Source organism: Palaemon carinicauda, chromosome 30, assembly GCF_036898095.1.
Source record: "Palaemon carinicauda isolate YSFRI2023 chromosome 30, ASM3689809v2, whole genome shotgun sequence".
Classification (NCBI taxonomy): domain Eukaryota; kingdom Metazoa; phylum Arthropoda; class Malacostraca; order Decapoda; family Palaemonidae; genus Palaemon; species Palaemon carinicauda.
Window position 1 is genome coordinate 56798253 of NC_090754.1, and position 25448 is coordinate 56823700.

Sequence of the window (25448 nt, forward strand, 5' to 3'; positions counted from 1 at the left end):
TATTGACAGTCATGTGCTTCAGCCAAAAGTAATGCCCAAAAGGTGGTACAATCCCATGTATGATATTCAGAAGTGATCATATAATGTGGCTATGATTTGTAAAGATAAACACATTTTTACCTCCGCCAACAAAGTTGATAGGAGATTATGTTTTTGCACTTTTTGTCTGTGTTTGTTTGTGAACAACTTCCTGGACACAATTTAATTTTAGAGTAGTAAAACTTGCAGGGATTAATTGTCATGTTGAGACGTGGGAGTGATTCAATTTTGAAAGTCCTAGGTCAAATGTCAAGGTAGAACAAAAGGTTGACTGAATTAACCCTAACCTTGACCATAAGTTCGCACATGGTTCTCACAGAGATTTCAAATATGCCTACGGTCTAAATAGATTTTGGAAAAGGCAAGCTGGTTTCAAGAAATAAGCTGTCGTAGCGGAGGTTTGAACTCTCATAATACTTTTCTAGTGTCAATTGTGTTCATGGCTCTTTGTAGCGTTGGTACTAAATGAGTAGTACTTTCACCTGAAGAGCAATTAACAGAGATATAATTTCATAGGTTAATGGGAGAGAATGTTTAGAAATGCACAAGTTTTAACCCACAATCTGCTCCAAAGAACAGACTGATACTTGTACACAATTTCCTTGGTTGCTTTTTAAACCTGAAACTTAACTTTACTTCACTTATGGAGATTGATCTTTATTAGTATTTTTTTATTTAATTTTCATTCCTCTACCACAGCTATTTTATCTATTAAAGATAATTTGTAAATGCCCAAGGAAACGTACATTTGAATCCTCAAATGGAGCAATCTCTTGTAGAAATTGTCGCCCTAACGAACTGTCTTTAGACTCGACTATAAAACTTGGTACCTAAGGGAAGACATGTAATATATAACATAGCTTTTAAATTTCTAAGTAAACACACTAAAGAGTGGCAGTGAATTATTCCCGTATCTTCACTCCAGAACAGCTTAAAGTTCTGACACACAATTCATGATGGATAAAATGATAGAATTGAGGACCAGATCTTTGGCAAAAGAGAGGTTATCGTAAGTAATTGTAACTCGCATTTTCAGACCAAAATCTGAAACGTTTGAGATGATTTAGACATTGGATGAGGACGAGTATGAAAATGGAATCAAAATCTGTAGCATTCCTTTGGCCCATTGCCGTGTGAACTATCTGTGTGTAAGCCAGCCTTAAGGGATAAGTCGAGATCTTCATTTACAAAGACACTTGGAGAACTTAGTCTGGTGTGTACACACATTATGTATTATTATTATTATTATTATTATTATTATTATTATTATTATTATTATTATTTCAAGCTAAGTTACAACCCTGGTTGGAAAAGCAAGATGCTGCAAGCCCAAGGGCTCCAACAGGAAAAAATAGCCCAACGAGGAAAGGAAGTCAATAAACTACAAGATAATCAATAAACAATCAAAATAAAATATTTTAACAGTTGCAACATTAAACAATATCTTTTATATATAAACTAAAAAATATAATAAAGAAAACAAGGTGAAATAAGATGGAACAGTGTACCCAAGTGTATGTAAGCATATATATATATATATATATATATATATATATATATATATATATATATATATATATATATATATATATATATATGTGTGTGTGTGTGTGTGTGTGTGTGTGTGTATGTATGTGTGTGTTTATTAAAATTATAAAACCGTTTACAAGGTTTAGGAAATGCCACAGAAATCGAAATAAATCTGCAAATACAATAATTACTGGAGTCGTTCCATATTCCGTTGTTAGTTTATAATTAGTTCTCATAGTTAGTGTCTCCTTTTAACCTATTATATACAATTATAGATTAAATATAATTATAATTTATTGAATTAATGTATATAATAAGCAAATGAAAGCAAAGACATTTCCTGAGAGCTGTTACGAGTAATATGTAGTTGGCCTTGAAAGATTTTTTCATGTGACCTCTTTGTTTAAAATTCAGTTGAACTGAAACAGTAGCAAATATAATATGATAAATATATTAAATATGTATTTTATTCTCTCCTTACTAATGCAAAATTGTATTTCACATTGAATAAATGCAACATATTGTATTTATATGACCAGTATGATTTAGAATAATTTGAAATATGAGGATACATACAAGTCTCTCTCTCTCTCTCTCTCTCTCTCTCTCTCTCTCTCTCTCTCTCTCTCTCTCTCTCTCTCTCTCTCTCTCTCTCTCTCTCTATATATATATATATATATATATATATATGATTAATAGTATGTTTTTTAGATATAAACACTAAAAATAAAAATATATATGAACTAAACGCCCCCAACACTTGCATCTACACGTGGCCCAAGTAAGTAATCGTCATAATTGTTTATCTTTTTTGATAATGTACTGTAATTCCTTTTATAAAAATGTAATTACAATCAGGATGATTTTAAAATAATTCTAAGTATTCCATTATGCTGTTTAAATCAATATTTTAGAGAATCAATCATTATTTGCTCCATTTTAACTTGTTTGTCTCTAGGAGCTTTCGAGGTTCTGGGAATATTTTCGATTATTTTTAATAATTTTACCTTTTTAAATATATATTAGCAGCCTTTCTCATTTTTAAGGGATATATCAGTAGCTTTTTCAAATTATTAAATATATATCAGTTTGATATGTGTAATGCAACTTATTTTCGTTAAATTTGCGAGTAATTTATTCTATAAGTGCCTAGAGGGTTTTATTATAGTTACAGACGGGAAAAACTTCGCTGCTTTAAAACAGCGGTAATATTTCAGTAGAGTCCTACCCAGCTATTACCGCTTGCCAGTACATAGGAGCTTGATGTTTTTCATTCGTCGCGAGCAAAAATCAATAAGGACAATTAAAATATCACCGAAATCTAGTGGTTTTTGCTCCGCCGTGCTCTCGTTCTGCTCGCGAAAAAAGAAAAATATCGAGCTATGTGCGGGCAAGCGGTAAAGGCTATGGGGGACTCTACCGAAATATAACCACCTAACCTTCATCGACATGTCTTTACCAAGGGGGCCCTAATTCTCCCCACACACCCCCAAATTACCTCTGCTCTGACTAACTATACTAATTTTTTTAATGAGGCGCATTTGCACTGACTCGCAGCGGTGCCCCTTTTAGCTCTGAAAAGTTTCCTGATTGCTGATTGGTTAGCGTTATCTAGTCCAACCAATTATCGATCAGGAAACTTTTCCGAGTTAAATGGGCATTGCTGCGAGTCGGTGCAAATGCACCTCATTAAAAAAAATTTAGTATAGAGGGTGCGTCCGCTAATCTACAAACTACACTAAAGGTTCCAGCAAGGCTTTTGAATCCACAAGTCGATATTTATTACGTACCTGTATATACCGTACTTTATTTGTAAGGCTATTACTGTACATAACTACTGTGGCCCTTCGAAGTGTGACGTTGGCTCACCTAGTTTGTAATCCTATTGTTGTAGCTTTAGTATAATTGATAGATTTACCTCTCTATTATCAAATTAGGCGGGACCCAAGTAGAAAACTGATTTTGGTACAATTCAGTTCAGTTCAGTTCAGTTGTTGGGCGGAGGGATTCGCCTTTCCATCGGCACCTTCTTGGTTTTCTTCTTTATTCTAATTCTTTTATTTTCTTCTCTCTCTTTTTCCTTCTTTATTCTAATTCTTTTATTTTCTTCTCTCTTTTTTTCCACATTTGATAGATATATTCTTTTCTCTATTCCTTCTTTCTTGAACAGCACGTTTCCTATTATCTTCTTCTTTTCTTCATTAATTCCGGTACACAAACGTCTTTATCTTTCCATGAAATGTACTGGAATTAATGAAGCCAACTGTACCTCCGGTGATTAATCCGGACTATATTGTTGAGAATTCTACTGTCGAGTCATTTTGATCGGTTGAATTGTGACGTCAAAATACAGTAGAATTCCAAAGCAGTGAGTTACAATACGCTGTCATACAAAAGAGCCTCAACTTAACAAACTTAATTGGCTCCAAGAAGCTTTTTGTAAGTCCAATTTTGTTAAATTTTGGTCTAACCTGAATTCTATGCCTAATATTTTTATGTTGACCAGGCTGACATGAGTCTTTTTATAGTATATATATGAATTATCTATTTTTGACGTTGTTAATAGTTTATATAGGACATATCTGTTTTGACGCTGTTACTGTTTTTAGAATAATATGTTGTTAATTTATTCTCATCATTTATTTATTTCCTTATTTCCTTTCCTCACTGGGCTATTTTTCCATATTGGAGCCCTTGGGCTTATAGCATCTTGCTTTTCCAACTATGGTTGTAGCTTGGCTAGTAATAATAATAATAATAATAATAATAATATGATTTCCAGTTTCTAAAAGTCAACAAATAGTCAGCTTTCTTATGAAATAGATATCAAGTTATTAGAAATGTTGTTTTGCTTGCTGTAATAATTTATATAATATTGTTTTTTTTCAATATTAAACTTACCCGTTAATCATGTAGCTGTCAACTCCGTTGCCCGACAGAATTCTACGGAAGGGATACGCCAGCGATCGCTATACAAGAGGGGGGTGTACTCACAAGCGCCACCTGTGGCCAGGTACTGCAGTACTTCTTGTTGACACCACTTCAATTTTTCCTCTGTCGTGCTTCCGGCAAGACGTTCATGGATATGCTTATAATTTTGGAGTCTTGTTCACGGTTTTTGGTGAAGTATTGCTCTAAGATTTCAGCTTTCGCTATTCAGGAAGTTTTATTATTAGCTTAGCTAACTTTTGGAATTAATTTGATTAATTATGGTGACGAAGAGAGTATGAACTCTCTTTCACCTTTAAATGGCCGACCCTTCCCTTAGACGGAAGTGTTGGTGTCTAAGAGAGTATAGACTCTCTTTCTTAATTTTGCTTAACAAAAGTTATAGATTTATTTTATTATAAACTTATTAAAATTAATTTTTATATTTGTTTATATTCGACCTTTCCTAATAGTAGGCGGTCTTTTCTTGGTACCGAAGTTAATTAACATTGAGCCCGTCATTTCGGTTTTACCTGTTAACATATTATGCTATTTTAATGTTTTTGAAAGAATTTCTTTGATAGTCTCGTACTGTTTTCAAAGTTGAACTAACGTTTTGTTTTGTCTCTGCAGTTGTTGACGTTCAGAACGTTCAACTTGCGCTCTATCGTTACGATAGAGAGAGAATTTTCACGGTGTCACGTTGCAGTAAGAGTAACCGTGTCTAGCGTTTTGTTCATTCTTTCTTAACTTAATGGTTTTAATTCTAATAAAGGAACTTTTCATTTTGGGAAATATTTCAGTTTTTTCCTTTAACAATAATATGTTTTAACGATATATATGATTGGGCTCTTCTCTCAGGTTCTAAGTCAAGAGAGAGAGAGAGAGAGAGAGAGATAGAGACGGAGGGAGAAAGAGGAGGATAAACGTTTCGTTCAAGCGAGTAACGTTGTTATCGTTTTTGCTCTTCTCCCTAGTCTCTTTAGGGGAAGAAGGTAAACGTTTCTGTTTAGTCTCTTTCCAGCCACTGAATTATTTATCTTTCATTAGATTTTTCTGTTACATTGTAATTCTGTTTTCGCAATTACTAACTTTTGAGAAAGGATAGAATTGCGTGTTTCAGGTACAAACCACTTAAAGTTTCGAGTTCAGTGAAATAAGTGCAAACAGAAAATCAAAAGTGATAAGTGATTAGCGCAAAGTGTGTCAGTGTTGTGCGTGAGGGTACTTCTGTGCGTGCCAGTCGTCCTCCCAGTCCGGGACCTCTTGCAAGCTCCCAAGCCCAGGGGAGAAGCAATGTCGAAGGGCAAAAGGGTTCGGCAGGCCTTGATCGGCGCACAGAAGTATCCTCGGTGGTTGCGGGCGTGTCTTACAGAGACCGTCACTCCCACCCGCAGACGATTGAGCCCTTATTTTGCTCGTCTGCAGAAGAAATTTCGGGGAGAAAATGCTGGTCTCAGGTCTCAAGACCTCTTAAACGTAAAGTCCAGACCTATGCCAGACGTACGAAGTTAGAGTTCAACAACCCGGATGCAGTCATTGGGTTAGCTCTGACTCTCCTCAGTCATCAGGTGACTGCACACCTCCTAAGAGAGGTAAGGCGATGCCTCAACAGACCTCATCTTCTATTAAGGCTTTGCCTCAACAGACTTTATCGTCTGTTGATCCCAAGACGACTTTGCTGCAGTCCATGCAGTCGCAGCTTGCGGTCTTAATGCGTGAGTTTCAGGCTGAGAAGGTTACACCTCCTCCTGCGAACGCTCCGCCTCTCCGCAGTCCAGTCTGCCAGGCGTACGAAGTTGAGGTTCCTCAGGCTACCTTACCGCGTTCTGAGTTGCCAGTTACCAGCGGTGTGCAGCAACCTCCGCCTCCTCCTGCGAGAGCTCCGCCTCACCGCAGTTCAGTCTGCCAGGCGTACGAAGTTGAGGTTCCTCAGGCTACCTTACCGCGTTCTGAGTTGCCAGTTACCAGCGTTGTGCAGCAACCTTAACCTTCCTTAAGGCAACCTCAGCAATGGGAGCAGGAGTCTTATGCCTTACTTCCTCCGCTTCCGCTTGCGGTTCCACCAGCGAGGCAACAATCTCTTGAGGTACGACAACCTCTTCCATCAATGAGGCAGCCACCTCAGCACTCGCTGCAGCGACCACAACTCTCGCAGCTCACACCTCAGGAACCTTAACTCGTTCCTCAGGAACCTGCTACTGCGCATCCGCAACCCTTACAGCAAGCGCAACTCTTGAGGCAGCAACCTCATGCTATGAGTCAGCCACCTCAACGCATGCATCTGCCACTTTTTCCTCAACTTGAGCTTCTTCCCATTCAACTTGGGAATAACAAATGACAATAATAACACCTCATTACTTTCATAACTTGCATTTGTAATCATATACATGTATGCCTACACAAACATTATGATAATGGAGGTTATTTGTATTACTTATATAAAAATATATATGTATTCCTTGCAATATATTTTTAACAAATCGCAAAATATGGCAAAATATCTTCTAAACAAAAATGAATCATGAGTTATGAATGTAAGGTAATATTATGTTGATATTAAACCCCATGCAAGCATGCATGAAGTAATGCAGTGTTGCCAACAGGGCGAGTTTCCCTTTCCTGAGGTGAAGTAGATTATAGTACATTTAGTGTAGCTTAATTCTACGATTATCATGCCGGCTATCAAATTCATCAACAAAACAGTCTAAATCAATTCCCTCGGCACGTGCACTTTCAATGGACGGTATGCGATATTACTCACTCTAGCACTGGTCATGGAATTTCTGAGAAATGTTACACGCCATGCAACACGCTCTGCTTACCTTACAGCATGCTCTGCATACAGCATGCTCTGCATACAGCATGCTCTGCATACAGCATGCTCTGCATACAACATGCTCTGCATACCTTACCGCATGCTTCTCAGTCACACATCTTTGGTTGTTGCCAACTCACTAGACTGTCAAGCAGTTTCATAACGTTGCCTTCTAGTCTGCTGCTTTTGCACCAGTGAAACCCTCACTGAGAGAACTTAGCTTTTCTCGGATATGGTCCCTGTAGATGAGAAAGTGCTTTTCTCCCTCCTTCTGATATTCCCTTGAGGACTCTGTCATTTGGAGAGGAGCCTTTAGCTGCGTAGCCTCCTATGGACTTTTATTTAAGCATAACATGCTCCCAGGGAAGGTAATGGTTCCACTTCAGTCGCTAACCCCGTCTGTTACCACACCTGCTCCCATAGACCTTGAGCTTTGTTGCAAGACATGCAGTCCAAGCTTAGTCCTTGTTAGAGGATTTTTTTTTTTGTTTACGGAGTCAGTGTGTCACTGGGAAGACGTTCAACAAACAGCAGAAGTGACTTGTTGTGACGCAGTGCGGCAACCTCAGCAACCCGATAAGGAGTTGTCTGTACGACCCAGACAGTCTAGACAGCTTCGGGTTGTCACTGTACTTCCTCGCTTCCCCATGGTTGACAGTTCACAGACTGTGCAGCAGTACCATGATCTTGTGTCCGGCTCCGTCAGACGACTGGCTTTTAAGAGCTCCCACAAGTCGTCGCTGTCTGGAGATTCTCAGATGGACTATGGATCTGACCAAGGAACTGGGCCTCCTGGTCAATTTTGAGGAGTCTCAGCTCGTCCCATCCCAGACCATTGTCTCCCTGGGTATGGATCTTCAGAGTCGAGCTTTTCGGGCTTTTCCGTCGGCCCCAAGGATCAACCAAGCCCTAGAATGCATCCAGAGCATGCTGAGAAGGAACCGATGCTCAGTCAGGTAGTGGATGAGTCTAACAGGGACACTTTCATCGCTGGCCCTGTTCATCGTGTTAGGGAGACTCCACCTCCCCCCCTTCAGTATCATCTAGCTGCTCACTGGATAAAGGACATGATGCTAGAGACGGTCTCAGTTCCTGTTTCCGAAGAGAGGAGGTCTTCTCTCGCGTGGTGTAAGAACAGCTTTCTTCTCAAGGAAGTCTATCTTTGGCTGTTCAGAAACCCGACCGCCTTCTCCTCTCGGACGCATCAGACACGGGCTGGGGTGCGACTTTGGACGGACAGGAATGCTCGGGAACATGGAATCAGGAACAAAGGACACTTCACATCAATTGCAAGGAGTTGTTGGCGGTTCTTCTGGCCTTGATAAACTTCAAGTCCCTCCAGCTTAACAAAGTGGTGGAGGTGGACTCTAACAACACCACAGCCCTGGCTTACATCTTCAAGCAGGGAGGGACTCTTTCGTGAAGTTGTTCTAGATCGCAAGGGACCTCCTCATCTGGTCTAAAGATCGAAAGCTCACGCTGGTAACGAGGTTCATTCAGGGCGGTATGAATGTCATGGCAGATCACCTCAGCCGGAAGGGTCAGGTCATCCCCACAGAGTGGACCCTTCACAAGAATGTTTGCAGCAGACTTTGGGCCCTGTGGGGTCAGCCAACCATAGGTCTGTTCGCTACCTCGATAACCTAGAGACTCCTGTTGTATTGTTCTCCGATTCCAGACCCAGCAGCAGTTTACGTGGATGCTTTTCTGCTGGATTGGTTCCATCTCGACCTGTATGCATTCCCGCCGTTCAAGATTGTCAACAGGGTACTTCAGAAGTTCTCCTCTCGCAAAGGGACACGGCTGACGTTGGTTGGCTCCGCTCTGGCCCGCGAGAGAATGGTTCTTAGAGGTACTGCAATGGCTGGTCGACATTCCCAGGACTCTTCCTCTAGGAGTGAACCTTCTACGTCTACCTCACGTAAAGAAGGTACACCCAAACCTCCACGCTCTTCGTCTGACTGCCTTCAGACTTTCGAAAGACTCTCAAGAGCTAGGGGCTTTTCGAAGGAGGCAGCCAGAGCGATTGCCAAAGCAAGGAGAACATCCAATCTCAGAATCTATCAGTCTCAAGGGGAAGTCTTCCGTAGCTGGTACAAGACCAATGCAGTTTCCTCAACCAGTACCACTGTAACCCAGATTGCTGACTTCCTGTTATATCTAAGGAAAGTAAGATCCCTTTCAGCTCCTACGATCAAGGGTTACAGAAGTATGTTGGCAGCGGTTTTCCGCCACAGAGGCTTGGATCTTTCCACCAACAAAGATCTACAGGACCTCCCTAGGTCTTTTGAGACCTCAAAGGAACGTCGGTTGTCTACTCCAGGCTGGAATCTAGACGTGGTCCTAAGGTTCCTTATGTCATCAAGATTTGAACCTCTCCAATCAGCCTCTTTTTAGGACCTCACATTAAAAACTCTTTTCCTCGTGTGCTTGACAACAGCTAAAAGAGTAAGTGAGATCCACACCTTCAGTAGGATCATTGTTTTCACATCTGAAACGGCTACATGTTCCTTGCAGCTCGGTTTTTGCTAAACGAGCTTCCTTCACGTCCTTGGCCTAAGTCGTTCGAGATCCCAAGCTTGTCCAACTTGGTGGGGAATGAACTGGAGAGAGTACTTTGCCCAGTTAGAGCTCTTAGGTACTATCTAAAAAGGTCTTAACCTTTACGAGGACAATCAGAAGCCTTATGGTGTGCTATCAAGAAACCTTCTTTTCCAAGTTCTAAGAACTCAGTTTCTTACTATTCAGGCTTCTGATTAGAGAAGCACATTCTCATCTGAAGGAAGAAGACCTTGCTTTGCTGAAGGTAAGGACACATGAAGTGAGAGCTGTGGCTACTTCAGTGGCCTTCAAACAGAGCCATTCTCTGCAGAGTGTTATGGATGCAACCTATTGGAGAAGCAATTCAGTGTTCGCATCATTCTATCTCAAAGATGTCCAGTCTCTTTACGAGTACTACACCCTGGGACCATTCGTAGCAACGAATGCAGTAGTAGGCGAGGGCTCAGCCACTACATTCCCATAATCCCATAACCTTTTAACCTTTCTCCTGAATACTTTTTATGGGTTGTACGGTCGGCTAAGAAGCCTTCCACATCCTTGTTGATTTGGCGGGTGGTTAATTCTTTCTTGAGAAGCGCCGAGGTTAAAGGTTGTGATGAGGTCCTTTAGTATGGGTTGCAGCCCTTGATACTTCAGCACCTTAGAGTTTTTCAGCCTCCTAAGAGGAACGCTGCGCTCAGTAAGGAAGACGAACTTATTTAAGGCAGAGTAATGGCTCAAGTCGACTTCCTTACCAGGTACTTGTAATTTCATTGTTATTTTGAATAACTGATAATATGAAATACGGGATACTTAGCTTCTTGATATACATGTACACTGGTTTTCACCCACCTCCCTGGGTGTGAATCAGCTACATGATTATCGGGTAAGTTTAATATTGAAAAATGTTATTTTCATTAGTAAAATAAATTTTTGAATATACTTACCCGATAATCATGATTTAATTGACCCACCCTTCCTCCCCATAGAACCAGTGGACCGAGGAAAAATTGAAGTGGTGTCAACAAGAAGTACTGCAGTACCTGGCCACAGGTGGCGCTTGTGAGTACACCCCCCTCTTGTATAGCGATCGCTGGCGTATCCCTTCCGTAGAATTCTGTCGGGCAACGGAGTTGACAGCTACATGATTATCGGGTAAGTATATTCAAAAATTTATTTTACTAATGAAAATAACATATTACAATATTTCTTTATCTCATCTTTGTTATTTTCAGTTGGATTTGTGTTTGTAAGTTCAGTACCTTCTGTATTTCATAATTTAAAAAAATCACCGAGTATTGATCTATCTAACGTATCATGTTTTATAGCCAGGAGACGAAAGCTTTCCTCTTGCCTCTTGACTTCTCCAGTCTTTGCTGTACCAACTCTAATAGTTCAGTCATCGAACAAGGAAGACCTTACTGTATTCCATTTCAGACTCGTGAGCCACTACTGTTTCAAACTTAACTTTTTAGAAGTGGTTTCATGCTTATTTTTATCCTCAATAACAATCATATTTTGATTTGGGAGAATTTTTTCAGATACTGAGAGTTCTTACTTTGAGTTTGAGGCATTTGAGCTTTCAAAAGGACAGTATAAACCTTGTTAGTATTCAAGATGAATGGTGATGTTGGCATAATTTTAACCCTTTTATCCCCAATGGACGTACTGGTACGTTTCACAAAAGCCATCCCGTTACCCCCATGGACGTACCAGTACGTCCTTGCAAAAAAATGCTATACATTTTTTTTTTTCATGTTTTTGATAATTTTTTGAGAAAATTCAGGCATTTTCCAAGAGAATGAGACCAACCTGACCTCTCTATGACAAAAATTAAGGCTGTTAGAGCAATTTAAAAAAAATAAAACTGCAAAATGTGCTGGGAAAAAAATAACCCCTGGGGGTTAAGGGTTGGAAATTTCCAAATAGCCTGGGCGTAAAAGGGTTAAACACAGCATCCGGAAAGTCCTTCTTTTGAGAAAGATCAAATTTAGGAATCTTGGAATTCTCATTCCTCATCTGGAAGATGCTGCTGCCACAGATTGCCTATTATAAACTAAGTTTTTCAATATTAATCTTACCCGATGATCATGTAGCTGTCAACTCCGTTGCCCGACAGAAATCTACGGTCGGGATACGCCAGCGATCGCTTATACAGGTGGGGGTGTACTCACCAGCGCCATCTGTGGTCAGGTACTCCAGTACTTCTTGTCAACAAGACCTCAATTTTTCCTCTGTCGTGCCGCCGGCAAGACCTACATGGATACGCTGTTGATTTTGGAGTCTTTTGTTCACGGTTTTGGTGAAGTATTTGCTCTAAAATTTAGCCTTCGCTGTACAGGAAGCTTTTCCCTTAGCTTAGATAGCTTTTGGATTTAATTTGACTTATTGGTTAACGATCTTTGCTTTACTTTGGAATTCCCCCTTGACTGTTCCCTAATTCAAGATGTCCGACCACTCTCAAGCTCCTAAATATAGGCGATGTAGTGTTAGGACTTGTAATAGGCGTCTTCCGAAGGCCTCTGTTGATCCTCACACCCTTTGTTCCGATTGTAGGGGAAAATCCTGTCAATTGGAAGATCGATGTGGGGAATGTGCGGGGCTTTCGGAATTCGAATTTAATGAATTCCTCAAATATACAACTAGGTTAGAGAAGGAGAGAGTTAGGAGGAGTTCTTCTCGCTCTTTTGTTTATTCCTCTCCCCATGTCCCTCAACCTTTTCCTTCCCCTGTGGTGGTGACCCCCGAACCTGCTACGAGTGCTCAGCCTGATATGACGGATATGTTGCGTGCCATTCAGGCTCTTGGTGATAAGGTGGAGTCGTTAGTTAGTGACCACAATCTTCTCTTGGCAGATGTCAAGGAGCTTAAAGTGAAGAGTGCAGTGGGAAGTGTTAGTGCCAGTGCTGTGCATAGTGTCAGTGTCAGTGTTGCGCATGAGGATACTTCTGTGCGTGCCAGTCGTCCTCCCAGTCCGGGATCTCTTGCAAGCTCCCAAGCCCAGGGGAGAAGCAACGTCGAAGGACAAAAGGGTTCGGCAGGCCTTGATCGGCGCACAGTTGTATCCTCAGTGGTTGCGGGCGTATCTGATAGAGATCGTCACTTCCACTCCCAGACGAATGAGCCCTTAAATTCCTCGTCTGCGGAAGAGGTTTCCAGGAGGAAACGGTGGACCCAGGTCTCACGACCTCTCAAACGTAAGGTCCCTTCCGAGCTAGTCCAACGGCCCAGGTGTAGCCACTGGGCCAGTTCGGACTCGCCGCAGTCATCTGATGACTGCACACCTCCCAAGAGAGGTAGAGTGGTGCCTCAACAGGCCTCTGCTCCAACCACTTTGGACCCCAAGTGGTCAATGCTGCAGACTATGCAGTCTCAGCTTGCGGCTTTGATGCAGGAGTATCAGGCAGAGAAGGTTAGCACCCCTCCTCCTGCGAGCGCTCCTCCACCTTTACGCAGTCCTCCCTGTCAGATGCAGCCGCATCGGGAGTTGCCAGGTTCCAGCACTATGCGGCAACCTCCTCAACCCATGAGGCAGGAGCCTCATGCTATGCGACAACCTCCTCAACCCCTGAGGCAGGAGCCTCAAGCTATGCGGCAACCTCCTCCACCCTTGAGGCAGGAGCCTCATGCTATGCAGCAACCTCCTCAACCCTTGAGGCAGGAGCCTCATGCTATGAGGCATCCTCCTCAACCCATGCAGCACGAGCCTCATACCATGCAGCAGCCGCATTCTATGCAGCATGAGCCTCATCCCATGCAGCTTGAGCCGCATGCCATGCAGCATGAGCCTCATGCCTTACAACCCGTTCTGCAGGATTCAGCCATTCAGCCTGCCACTCTGCCTTTACCTCTCGCTACTCAACTCTCAGGCGATGAGGTTTCTGAGGATGAAGCTGCCCATCTGGATGATCCTCCATCTGAGGTGGAAGGACACAAGTCTTCGCCGCCTTCCTTAGACTTTCGCAAGGTCCTGGCTCTGTTCAGAGAGTTGTACCCTGAACACTTCGTGTCTGCAACCCCTCGTTCTCCTCCCTCTGAGTTTTCTCTGGGCATGCAGTCTACTACGCCTGCCTACACCAAGCTTGTCCTCGCCAGATCATCAAGGAGAGCTTTGAGGGTTTTAGGGGATTGGTTGCAGTCCAAGCAGCAACTGGGAAGGACCTCTTTTGTGTTTCCTCCTCCTAAGCTTGCTTCTAAGTCGGGCGTCTGGTATGCCACGGGAGAGGAACCTGGCTTGGGGGTTCCTGCCTCTGCCCAGGCCGACTTCTCAAGTTTGGTTTGACTCTCCCCGCAGGTCGGCTATGAGACGCTCGAAGGTCTGCTGGTCCTTTTCAGATCTGGACCACTTGATGAAGGGAGTCTTTCGCGCCTTCGAAATTTTTAACTTCCTCGATTGGAGTCTAGGAGCCTTAAGCAGGAAGACTGCTCCTTCTGACAAAGACGCGGCCATGCTGATCATGTCCAGTATGGACAAAGCAGTTCGCGATGGTTCTGGCGAACTTGCGGCTATTTTTGTCTCAGGAGTCCTCAAGAAAAGGGAACATCTATGCACCTACTTATCGACTGGTATCACCCCTTGCCAGAGGTCAGAGTTACTGTTTGCTCCTCTCTCCAAGTTCCTGTTTCCGGAGGAGTTAATCAAGGGGATGGCTGCGGCTCTTATCCAGAAGGATACACATGACCTCATGGCTTCTTCAGCACGTAAGGCGAAAACCTTACCTTCCGTGCCTAGATCTTACCGCACCCCTGTTGCTGATACACCTGCTACTAGGTTCATTCCGCCCTTTCGTGGTAGAGCCTCCAGTAGAGGAAGTACCCGTGCAGACAGTCAACGGGGCAAGTCAAAGAAGGGTGCCAAGTCCACGAAAAGCAAGCTTTGACTTCCTTCCTCTCCAGACAGCTGTAGGAGCCAGACTCAAGACCTTCTGGCAAGCCTGGGAGAGCAGAGGTGCAGACGCTCAGTCTGTCAAGTGGCTAAGGGAGGGATACAGAATTCCGTTCTGCCGCAATCCCCCTATGACCACTTCTCCCATCAACCTCTCTCCCAACTACAAGGAGAAGGACAAGAGGCTAGCGTTACAACAAGAGGTGTCGCTCCTGCTACAGAAGGAGGCAGTGGTGATAGTTCGGGACCATCAATCCCCGGGCTTTTACAACCGTCTCTTCCTGGTGGCCAAGAAGACAGGAGGTTGGAGACCGGTGCTGGACGTCAGTACGCTCAATGCTTATGTCACCAAGCAGACGTTCACAATGGAGACGACGAAGTCGGTCCTAGCAGCGGTCAGGCAGGAGGACTGGATGGTCTCGTTAGATCTGAAAGATGCCTACTTTCACGTTCCCATCCATCCAGACTCCCAACCCCTCCCTTTATTTAGACGACTGGCTTTTAAGAGCTCCCACAAGTCGTCGCTGTCTGGAGAGTCTCAGATGGACTATGGATCTGACCAAGGAACTGGGCCTCCTGGTCAATTTAGAGAAGTCCCAGCTCGTTCCTTCCCAGTCCATCGTTTACCTGGGTATGGAGATTCAGAGTCGAGCTTTTCGGGCTTTTCCGTCGGCCCCAAGAATCAACCAAGCCCTGGAGTGCATCCTGAGCATGCTGAGGAGGAACCGATGCTCGGTGAGGCAGTGGATGAGTCTAACAGGGACTCTTTCATCGCTAGCCCTGTTCATCGAGTTAGGGAGACTCCACCTCCGCCCCCTTCAGTACCATCTGGCAGCTCACTGGAACAAGGATATGACGCTCGAGACGGTCTCAATTCCTGTTTCCAAAGAGATGAGGGCTACTCTAACGTGGTGGAAGAACAGCATTCTTCTCAAGGAAGGTCTTTCGTTAGCTGTTCAGACCCCCGACCATCATCTCTTCTCGGACGCATCAGACTCGGGCTGGGGCGCGACATTGGACGGACAGGAATGCTCGGGGATATGGAATCAGGAACAGAAAACGCTTCATATCAATTGCAAGGAGTTGTTGGCGGTTCATCTGGCCTTAATGAACTTCAAGTCCCTCCAGCTAAACAAGGTGGTGGAGGTGAACTCCGACAACACCACAGCCTTGGCGTACATCTCCAAGCAGGGAGGGACTCATTCGAGGAAGCTGTTCGAGATCGCAAGGGACCTCCTCATTTGGTCAAAAAGTCGAAAGCTCACGCTGGCAACGAGGTTCATTCAGGGCGATATGAATGTCATGGCAGATCGCCTCAGCCGGAAGGGTCAAGTCATCCCCACAGAGTGGACCCTTCACAAGAACGTTTGCAACAGACTTTGGGCCCTGTGGGGTCAGCCAACACTAGATCTGTTCGCTACCTCGATGACCAAGAGGCTCCCATTGTACTGTTCCCCGATTCCAGACCCGGCAGCAGTTCACGTGGATGCCTTTCTGCTGGATTGGTCCCATCTCGACCTGTATGCATTCCCGCCGTTCAAGATCATCAACAGGGTTCTTCAGAAGTTCGTCTCTCACAAAGGGACACGGCTGACGTTGGTTGCTCCCCTCTGGCCCGCAAGAGAATGGTTCACAGAGGTACTGCAATGGCTGGTCGACGTTCCCAGGACTCTCCCTCTAAGAGTGGACCTTCTGCGTCAACCTCACGTCAAGAAGGTACACCCAAGCCTCCACGCTCTTCGTCTGACTGCCTTCAGACTATCGAAAGACTCTCAAGAGCTAGAGGCTTTTCGAAGGAGGCAGCCAGAGCGATTGCCAGAGCAAGGAGGATATCCACTCGCAGAGTCTATCAATCTAAGTGGGAAGTCTTCCGAAGCTGGTGCAGGGCCAATGCAGTTTCCTCTACCAGTACCACTGTAACCCAAATTGCTGACTTCCTGTTACATCTAAGGAACGTTAGATCCCTATCAGCTCCTACGATCAAGGGTTATAGAAGTATGTTGGCAGCGGTTTTCCGCCACAGAGGCTTGGATCTTTCCTCCAACAAAGATCTGCAGGACATCCTTAGGTCTTTTGAGACCTCTAAGGAACGTCGGTTGTCCACTCCAGGCTGGAATCTAGACGTGGTCCTAAGGTTCCTGATGTCATCTAGATTTGAACCGCTACAATCAGCCTCTTTCAAGGATCTCACATTAAAAACTCTTTTCCTAGTATGCCTAGCAACAGCTAAGAGAGTAAGTGAGATCCACGCCTTCAGCAGGAACATAGGTTTCACATCGGAAACGGCTACGTGTTCCTTGCAGCTCGGTTTTTTTGGCTAAAACCAGCTTCCTTCACGTCCTTGGCCTAAATCGTTCGAGATCCCTAGCCTATCTAACTTGGTGGGTAACGAGCTGGAGAGAGTACTTTGCCCAGTCAGAGCTCTTAGGTACTATCTGAAAAGGTCAAAACCTTTACGAGGACAATCAGAAGCCTTATGGTGTGCGGTTAAGAAGCCTTCGCTACCAATGTCTAAGAACGCAGTTTCTTACTACATCAGGCTTCTGATTAGAGAAGCTCATTCTCATATGAAGGAAGAAGACCTTGCTTTACTGAAGGTAAGGACACATGAAGTGAGAGCTGTGGCTACTTCAGTGGCCTTCAAACAGAACCGTTCTCTGCAGAGTGTTATGGATGCAACCTATTGGAGAAGCAAGTCAGTGTTCGCATCATTCTATCTCAAAGATGTCCAGTCTCTTTACGAGAACTGCTACACCCTGGGACCATTCGTAGCAGCGAGTGCAGTAGTAGGTGAGGGCTCAGCCACTACATTCCCATAATCCCATAACCTTTTTTAATCTTTCTCTTGATTGCTTTTACAGTATTGTTGTTTTTGGGTTGTACGGTCGGCTAAGAAGCCTTCCGCATCCTGGTTGATTTGGCGGGTGGTCAATTCTTTCTTGAGAAGCGCCTAGGTTAGAGGTTATGATGAGGTCCTTTAGTATGGGTTGCAGCCCTTTATACTTTAGCCACCTAAGAGTCGTTCAGCATCCTAAGAGGACCGCTACGCTCAGTAAGGAAGACGTACTTATTAAAGGCAGAGTAATGGTTCAAGTCGACTTCCTTACCAGGTACTTATTTGTTTTTTATTGTTATTTTGAATAACTAATAAAAATGAAATACGGGATACTTAGCTTCTTTGTTAACATGTATACTGGTCTCCACCCACCACCCTGGGTGTGAATCAGCTACATGATCATCGGGTAAGATTAATATTGAAAAATGTTATTTTTATTACTAAAATAAATTTTTGAATATACTTACCCGATGATCATGATTTAAATGACCCGCCCTTCCTCCCCATAGAGAACCAGTGGACCGAGGAGAAAATTGAGGTCTTGTTGACAAGAAGTACTGGAGTACCTGACTACAGATGGCGCTGGTGAGTACACCCCCACCTGTATAAGCGATCGCTGGCGTATCCCGACCGTAGATTTCTGTCGGGCAACGGAGTTGACAGCTACATGATCATCGGGTAAGTATATTCAAAAATTTATTTTAGTAATAAAAATAACATATTTCATATATGAGAATACTAATTTATTAAAATATATCTTCATATTTTTCATCTCAGTTTGTTTTACGAGATCCATTTTTTGTTTTACTTAATTTTTGAAGCAGAGCATAATTCCCTATTGCTATTGACATATTGGGAGTTAAATGGCAGGACAGGTTTAGAAATGAAACTATGATAGATATAACTTGAGTGCCATATATGTATAAGATCATAGTGATGGGTAGATGGAGATGGTTTGGTCATGTTTTTCACACTCTCCAAGGGAGATTACTTCACCAAACTTTTAACTGGGCTCCACAAGGCACTAGAAGAGTCGGAAGACCCAGGCATACATGGGTAAGGACTATGAAGCATGAAGTAGGAGATGATGAATTGAGAAGTATTGTATTAAAAGCTCAAGATAGAGACGATTGGCGAAATCTAACCGAGGCCCTTTGCGTCAATAGGAGTAGGAGATGATGATGATAATTGATGCTATTCTGTTTTGTCTTTCACGACCCATAATATCTGGTCTGCCACTTTGGTTCCTAATATTTATCAGATGCAGGGTTAGGGATAATGAAATTAAATTACTCACGTCTTTAAAGATTGTGATAAACACTTGCAAAGTCTATGGTATATTTCATTTCATATGTTTGTTCTATTGTAACCTAAGGCAATATACTTTAGTTAGGTTAGGTATTGGTAGGTGTCAATGTTTTACTTCAGCATCCTGTTTATCTGTGTAATTGGATTAGCTTTTATTGATCTCGCTTTCAAAGCCAATAGGATTTGTGTAAAACTACGATCTGTGGTGGATAACGGGGGAGGGTGGGCTGTGGCACCCTAGCAGTATCAGCCGAACTCGGTTGAGTCCCTTGCCAGTCTGGGAGGAAGTGTGTAAAGTGATTCGCTTTTATTGATCTCACTTTTAAAGCCAATAGGATTTGTGTAAAACTACGATCTGTGGTGGATAACGGGGGAGGGTGGGCTGTGGCACCCTAGCAGTATCAGCCGAACTCGGTTGAGTCCCTTGCCAGTCTGGGAGGAAGTGTGTAATGTGATTCGCTTTTATTGATCTCACTTTCAAAGCCAATAGGATTTGTGTAATACTACGATCTGTGGTGGATAACGGGGGAGGGTGGGCTGTGGCACCCTAGCAGTATCAGCCGAACTCGGTTGAGTCCCTTGCCAGTCTGGGAGGAAGTGTGTAATGTGATTCGCTTTTATTGATCTCACTTTCAAAGCCAATAGGATTTGTGTAATACTACGATCTGTGGTGGATAACGGGGGAGGGTGGGCTGTGGCACCCTAGCAGTATCAGCCGAACTCGGTTGAGTCCCTTGCCAGTCTGGGAGGAAGTGTGTAAAGTGATTCGCTTTTATTGATCTCACTTTTAAAGCCAATAGGATTTGTGTAAAACTACGATCTGTGGTGGATAACGGGGGAGGGTGGGCTGTGGCACCCTAGCAGTATCAGCCGAACTCGGTTGAGTCCCTTGCCAGTCTGGGAGGAAGTGTGTAATGTGATTCGCTTTTATTGATCTCACTTTCAAAGCCAATAGGATTTGTGTAATACTACGATCTGTGGTGGATAACGGGGGAGGGTGGGCTGTGGCACCCTAGCAGTATCAGCCGAACTCGGTTGAGTCCCTTGCCAGTCTGGGAGGAAGTGTGTAATGTGATTCGCTTTTATTGATCTCACTTTCAAAGCCAATAGGATTTGTGTAATACTACGATCTGTGGTGGATAACGGGGGAGGGTGGGCTGTGGCACCCTAGCAGTATCAGCCGAACTCGGTTGAGTCCCTTGCCAGTCTGGGAGGAAGTGTGTAATGTGATTCGCTTTTATTGATCTCACTTTCAAAGCCAATAGGATTTGTGTAAAACTACGATCTGTGGTGGATAACGGGGGAGGGTGGGCTGTGGCACCCTAGCAGTATCAGCCGAACTCGGTTGAGTCCCTTGCCAGTCTGGGAGGAAGTGTGTAAAGTGATTCGCTTTTATTGATCTCACTTTTAAAGCCAATAGGATTTGTGTAAAACTACGATCTGTGGTGGATAACGGGGGAGGGTGGGCTGTGGCACCCTAGCAGTATCAGCCGAACTCGGTTGAGTCCCTTGCCAGTCTGGGAGGAAGTGTGTAATGTGATTCGCTTTTATTGATCTCACTTTCAAAGCCAATAGGATTTGTGTAATACTACGATCTGTGGTGGATAACGGGGGAGGGTGGGCTGTGGCACCCTAGCAGTATCAGCCGAACTCGGTTGAGTCCCTTGCCAGTCTGGGAGGAAGTGTGTAATGTGATTCGCTTTTATTGATCTCACTTTCAAAGCCAATAGGATTTGTGTAATACTACGATCTGTGGTGGATAACGGGGGAGGGTGGGCTGTGGCACCCTAGCAGTATCAGCCGAACTCGGTTGAGTCCCTTGCCAGTCTGGGAGGAAGTGTGTAATGTGATTCGCTTTTATTGATCTCACTTTCAAAGCCAATAGGATTTGTGTAATACTACGATCTGTGGTGGATAACGGGGGAGGGTGGGCTGTGGCACCCTAGCAGTATCAGCCGAACTCGGTTGAGTCCCTTGCCAGTCTGGGAGGAAGTGTGTAATGTGATTCGCTTTTATTGATCTCACTTTCAAAGCCAATAGGATTTGTGTAATACTACGATCTGTGGTGGATAACGGGGGAGGGTGGGCTGTGGCACCCTAGCAGTATCAGCCGAACTCGGTTGAGTCCCTTGCCAGTCTGGGAGGAAGTGTGTAATGTGATTCGCTTTTATTGATCTCACTTTCAAAGCCAATAGGATTTGTGTAATACTACGATCTGTGGTGGATAACGGGGGAGGGTGGGCTGTGGCACCCTAGCAGTATCAGCCGAACTCGGTTGAGTCCCTTGCCAGTCTGGGAGGAAGTGTGTAATGTGATTCGCTTTTATTGATCTCACTTTCAAAGCCAATAGGATTTGTGTAAAACTACGATCTGTGGTGGATAACGGGGGAGGGTGGGCTGTGGCACCCTAGCAGTATCAGCCGAACTCGGTTGAGTCCCTTGCCAGTCTGGGAGGAAGTGTGTAAAGTGATTCGCTTTTATTGATCTCACTTTCAAAGCCAATAGGATTTGTGTAATACTACGATCTGTGGTGGATAACGGGGGAGGGTGGGCTGTGGCACCCTAGCAGTATCAGCCGAACTCGGTTGAGTCCCTTGCCAGTCTGGGAGGAAGTGTGTAATGTGATTCGCTTTTATTGATCTCACTTTCAAAGCCAATAGGATTTGTGTAAAACTACGATCTGTGGTGGATAACGGGGGAGGGTGGGCTGTGGCACCCTAGCAGTATCAGCCGAACTCGGTTGAGTCCCTTGCCAGTCTGGGAGGAAGTGTGTAATGTGATTCGCTTTTATTGATCTCACTTTCAAAGCCAATAGGATTTGTGTAAAACTACGATCTGTGGTGGATAACGGGGGAGGGTGGGCTGTGGCACCCTAGCAGTATCAGCCGAACTCGGTTGAGTCCCTTGCCAGTCTGGGAGGAAGTGTGTAATGTGATTCGCTTTTATTGATCTCACTTTCAAAGCCAATAGGATTTGTGTAAAACTACGATCTGTGGTGGATAACGGGGGAGGGTGGGCTGTGGCACCCTAGCAGTATCAGCCGAACTCGGTTGAGTCCCTTGCCAGTCTGGGAGGAAGTGTGTAAAGTGATTCGCTTTTATTGATCTCACTTTCAAAGCCAATAGGATTTGTGTAATACTACGATCTGTGGTGGATAACGGGGGAGGGTGGGCTGTGGCACCCTAGCAGTATCAGCCGAACTCGGTTGAGTCCCTTGCCAGTCTGGGAGGAAGTGTGTAATGTGATTCGCTTTTATTGATCTCACTTTCAAAGCCAATAGGATTTGTGTAATACTACGATCTGTGGTGGATAACGGGGGAGGGTGGGCTGTGGCACCCTAGCAGTATCAGCCGAACTCGGTTGAGTCCCTTGCCAGTCTGGGAGGAAGTGTGTAATGTGATTCGCTTTTATTGATCTCACTTTCAAAGCCAATAGGATTTGTGTAATACTACGATCTGTGGTGGATAACGGGGGAGGGTGGGCTGTGGCACCCTAGCAGTATCAGCCGAACTCGGTTGAGTCCCTTGCCAGTCTGGGAGGAAGTGTGTAATGTGATTCGCTTTTATTGATCTCACTTTCAAAGCCAATAGGATTTGTGTAATACTACGATCTGTGGTGGATAACGGGGGAGGGTGGGCTGTGGCACCCTAGCAGTATCAGCCGAACTCGGTTGAGTCCCTTGCCAGTCTGGGAGGAAGTGTGTAATGTGATTCGCTTTTATTGATCTCACTTTCAAAGCCAATAGGATTTGTGTAAAACTACGATCTGTGGTGGATAACGGGGGAGGGTGGGCTGTGGCACCCTAGCAGTATCAGCCGAACTCGGTTGAGTCCCTTGCCAGTCTGGGAGGAAGTGTGTAATGTGATTCGCTTTTATTGATCTCACTTTCAAAGCCAATAGGATTTGTGTAATACTACGATCTGTGGTGGATAACGGGGGAGGGTGGGCTGTAGCACCCTAGAAGTACCAGCCGAACTCGGTTGAGTCCCTTGCCAGTCTGGGAGGAAGTGTGTAATGTGATTCGCTTTTATTGATCTCACTTTTAAAGCCAATAGGATTTGTGTAAAACTACGATCTGTGGTGGATAACGGGGGAGGGTGGGCTGTGGCACCCTAGCAGTATCAGCCGAACTCGGTTGAGTCCCTTGCCAGTCTGGGAGGAAGTGTGTAATGTGATTCGCTTTTATTGATCTCACTTTTAAAGCCAATAGGATTTGTGTAAAACTACGATCTGTGGTGGATAACGGGGGAGGGTGGGCTGTGGCACCCTAGCAGTATCAGCCGAACTCGGTTGAGTCCCTTGCCAGTCTGGGAGGAAGTGTGTAATGTGATTCGCTTTTATTGATCTCACTTTTAAAGCCAATAGGATTTGTGTAAAACTACGATCTGTGGTGGATAACGGGGGAGGGTGGGCTGTGGCACCCTAGCAGTACCAGCCGAACACGGTTGAGTCCCTTGCCAGTCTGGGAGGAACGTAGAGAGGAAAGTTTCCCTTTTTTTCATTTGTTTGATGTTGGCTACCCCCCAAAATTAGGGCAAGTCCCTTGGTATATGTATGTACGATCTGTATTGTTTGAAGCTTTCGTCTTTTAAAAGTTTCTTAGTAATTTATAAGTGTTGATATGATGTTATGGTGTTGGAACAAAGAAATCAATAATTTTCAATGGTGAATTATTCCAGGCTGATTAAAGATGGCTGATTCTGCTTCTTCGTCAAGTAAGCCTGAGGATACGACTGCTACCGAACAAGCCACGGCCTCAGGAGCTACGGTTAAGGATGAAGGCTCGACATCAAAGAAGGAAGAAGCTGAAGGTTAGTAACGGTACTGAGTGTGCAATTTTCTCTATGCAATGATGGGCGTATCATTTGCCTTGGTAAATTAGTTTTAAGAAAAACCTTTGGAATGATAAAGCAAGATAAGTTGGACATTCTAGGAGACAGAAATTGACTGAAACAGATGATAACGAAGGTATCCTCTTTGACATATTTCCTATCTCTTATTCACAATGTTGTACCACACGTGTATCACACACGCTCGTACACTGTAATGGTATTGTGGGGATACCCTAACGTGGTGAAACGGATTTCGTATGGCCATGATCAGCATGCCTGTACCAGTCAAGGCCACCCATAGTAGGTTGGTTTGCTGTGAGCAATGTGATGAAAATCTCCCATCATCACTAATCCGCACTGGCCAGTGGGGTGATGAAAACTGGCCAAACCACTGATGTGAATGGGGTGATGAAAACTGGCCAAACCACTGATGTGAATTGACATCCCTGAGGCCTATATCCTGCAGTGGACTAGAAACAGTTGCATTTGTTGTTGTTGTTGTTGTTGTTGTATATATAGTATCTGCATGAAACATTTTTCTAGTGACATGGCAGTCTGAAACAGAAAATTGTCGATCTACACATCATGAACATTGATAGTAGTCCAGCTAAGCCTACCTTTGTAGAAAAGTACAGTATCACATGAAACCAGGGGACATGAAACAACATCGAGCTGATCATGCAAATCTATTAGAATGACGTCTAAGCATTTTGAAAAGTTAGATAATACAGGTAAGGACAGTCTGATGTACCCAATACTGAATGTGTTCTTGTTTGCAGATTTTATTTTTCCTAATCACGTGAATACTGCCCTTCTCCACAGTAGTAAATTGTTATTCGACATTTCTATTTTCCAATATTAAACTTACCCGATAATCATGTAGCTGTCAACTCCGTTGCCCGACAGAATTCTACGGAAGGGATACGCCAGCGATCGCTATACAAGAGGGGGGTGTACTCACAAGCGCCACCTGTGGCCAGGTACTGCAGTACTTCTTGTTGACACCACTTCAATTTTTCCTCTGTCGTGCTTCCGGCAAGACGTTCATGGATACGCTTATAATTTTGGAGTCTTGTTCACGGTTTTTGGTGAAGTATTGCTCTAAGATTTCAGCTTTCGCTATTCAGGAAGTTTTATTATTAGCTTAGCTAACTTTTGGAATTAATTTGATTAATTATGGTGACGAAGAGAGTATGAACTCTCTTTCACCTTTAAATGGCCGACCCTTCCCTTAGACGGAAGTGTTGGTGTCTTAGAGAGTATAGACTCTCTTTCTTAATTTTGCTTAACAAAAGTTATAGATTTATTTTATATCTCTCCGCCTTTTATAGGCCTCTTCGATTAACTTCCTTTTATTATAAACTTATTAAAATTAATTTTTATATTTGTTTATATTCGACCTTTCCTAATAGTAGGCGGTCTTTTCTTGGTACCGAAGTTAATTAACATTGAGCCCGTCATTTCGGTTTTACCTGTTAACATATTATGCTATTTTAATGTTTTTGAAAGAATTTCTTTGATAGTCTCGTACTGTTTTCAAAGTTGAACTAACGTTTTGTTTTGTCTCTGCAGTTGTTGACGTTCAGAACGTTCAACTTGCGCTCTATCGTTACGATAGAGAGAGAATTTTCACGGTGTCACGTTGCAGTAAGAGTAACCGTGTCTAGCGTTTTGTTCATTCTTTCTTAACTTAATGGTTTTAATTCTAATAAAGGAACTTTTCATTTTGGG

At 43.8% G+C, this 25448-nt stretch overlaps 1 protein-coding gene across 1 annotated transcript in view; it reads left to right on the top strand.

The window, feature by feature from the left end:
* Window positions 1-2325: 2325 nt before the first annotated feature.
* LOC137623149 (NAD-dependent protein deacetylase sirtuin-2-like) overlaps window positions 2326-25448 on the top strand; it is a 51680-nt gene continuing 28557 nt past the window's right edge. The window contains exons 1-2 of the mRNA XM_068353835.1: window positions 2326-2350; window positions 23565-23696. Of these exons, the coding sequence (XP_068209936.1) occupies window positions 23576-23696 (121 nt within the window). The 5' untranslated portion in view covers window positions 2326-2350; window positions 23565-23575. The remainder of the gene's footprint in view (window positions 2351-23564; window positions 23697-25448) is intronic.